The 1622-nt window shown below is 43.0% G+C and overlaps 1 protein-coding gene across 1 annotated transcript; it reads right to left on the reverse strand.

Moving 5' to 3' along the window:
- Positions 1-317: 317 nt before the first annotated feature.
- LOC144553574 (uncharacterized) lies at positions 318-1160 on the reverse strand. The gene has a single exon (XM_078301798.1). It carries the CDS (start codon positions 1089-1091, stop codon positions 537-539), a length of 555 nt encoding a protein of 184 aa, XP_078157924.1. The 5' UTR covers positions 1092-1160; the 3' UTR covers positions 318-536.
- Positions 1161-1622: the final 462 nt, after the last annotated feature.

A 1622-nucleotide genomic window follows, 5' to 3' on the forward strand; every position in this document is an offset into this window, starting at 1 on the left:
GAATCAAAAACAGGAAACTAGAAAAGGTTACCTCGCCAAAATAAACATTAATTATACCTAAATAACAAATTTCTCTGAAAAAAAGGGAACATAAATTACCTGTACCTGTACCTGTACCGTATATAGACACTTACCGTGCAAACACCGTACCAAGCATCGATCAATGAACGGAGTAAGGCAAAAAACAAACGCAAAAGCAAAAGCAAATGGCAAATGCCAAATTTCGACATCAACAAGCACTTGGCGATAACATTCCATCAATTAATTACTTGAATTAATTAATTATGGTTAATGTTAAGTGTTCTTGAGCAGATAGATTAGTTCAAATTCCCAGAATTCTTAGATTTCCCTTTCGATTGCGCGAAAGATATGTACAATCAGATGGTTTACATATCCATCCCAATTGTTTCTATTCTTTACAATACAAAAAAAATTCAAAACAGTTATTGTCTTGAATTGAACAGAAGCCGAAAGAAAATTGGGAAACATCAACTAAAACTAGATGTATCCCGCTTCTATCCGACCTAAATCAAAATCTAAGAACACTGAGCCACAGCCATAGCAGAGAGGCGACTTGGCCTCTGCTGAAAGTTAGTACGCCTTCTCTGTTGATGTGATGAAGGTCGAATTAAAGCAGCAAGAGCACGCTTAACCCAATCACCTCCTTCAACTGATCCAATTCTAACAAGAGAGTTTGACATGGCTGATCTCCTAGCATTCAACCGATTCGACACCGCTGAGTTGGATCGGCCAGAGCTAGGGTTAGCGTTTTGTATCCCCTTGTGGAGCTTGCACCTGAAAGAACCGGGGTGAGTCGTAGGCGCGCACATGCACGTCCTCCGAGGAGTAGTAGTAGATGCTGACTTGGCACCATGGTGATTAGCGAGAGCGATGCGTACGGAAGGTGATGAAGTGGGGCCCGCAATGTTAATGCGCGTGGGCGATGCTGAGCGATTGAAGAGAACTGGAGAAGACTGTCTGGAGTAAGATTGCGAAGACATGAAAGAGGTGGAGGTAGAAGTAGAAGTAGATGCAAATCGACCAGATGGGGAGAGAGAGCGAAGAACTGGACCGCTTGAGCGCCTTGCCATTCTTTGGAGAGAAAAAGGGGTTTGGGGAATTCTATTCAATTCAATTCTATTCTGTTGCTTGTTATTTTGGCAAACCTAGCGAAAGGATAGGGAGGATTTTATAGGGGGGGATAAGGAGGGGCAAAGATAGTAATTTAAGGGAAAAATGGGGGGTAAACTTGGAGAGGAAGGAAAGGGTGGAAGAGTAGTTGCTGATGTCTGGTTAGGTTTTGATGTGTGGTTGAGTTAAAACCAGACTAGGATGAGCCGTTGGAATCCTTGAGATAAGTTGATCCTCTGTTGCGCTTCGCGATTGTATGTATACAACTCTGCCGATCTCTCCTTATAAGTTATAACATACAGGTCCCACATGCAGTGATTTACTATATAGATACACAAAGTAAGAAAGCAGGGGATCTGACGAATAATAAAAGAATAAAAGAGGAATAAGGCAGTGGGCGGCACGACGGGTGAAGCGGCCCACGGTTCTAGCTTCCAGGTGGTAGGCCATCGTATGGCTGCCACGTACAACGAACGGTTGCTGTAGCAAAA

The sequence above is a fragment of the Carex rostrata genome, chromosome 4, assembly GCF_964058835.1.
Source record: "Carex rostrata chromosome 4, lpCarRost1.2, whole genome shotgun sequence".
In the NCBI taxonomy this organism is placed as follows: domain Eukaryota; kingdom Viridiplantae; phylum Streptophyta; class Magnoliopsida; order Poales; family Cyperaceae; genus Carex; species Carex rostrata.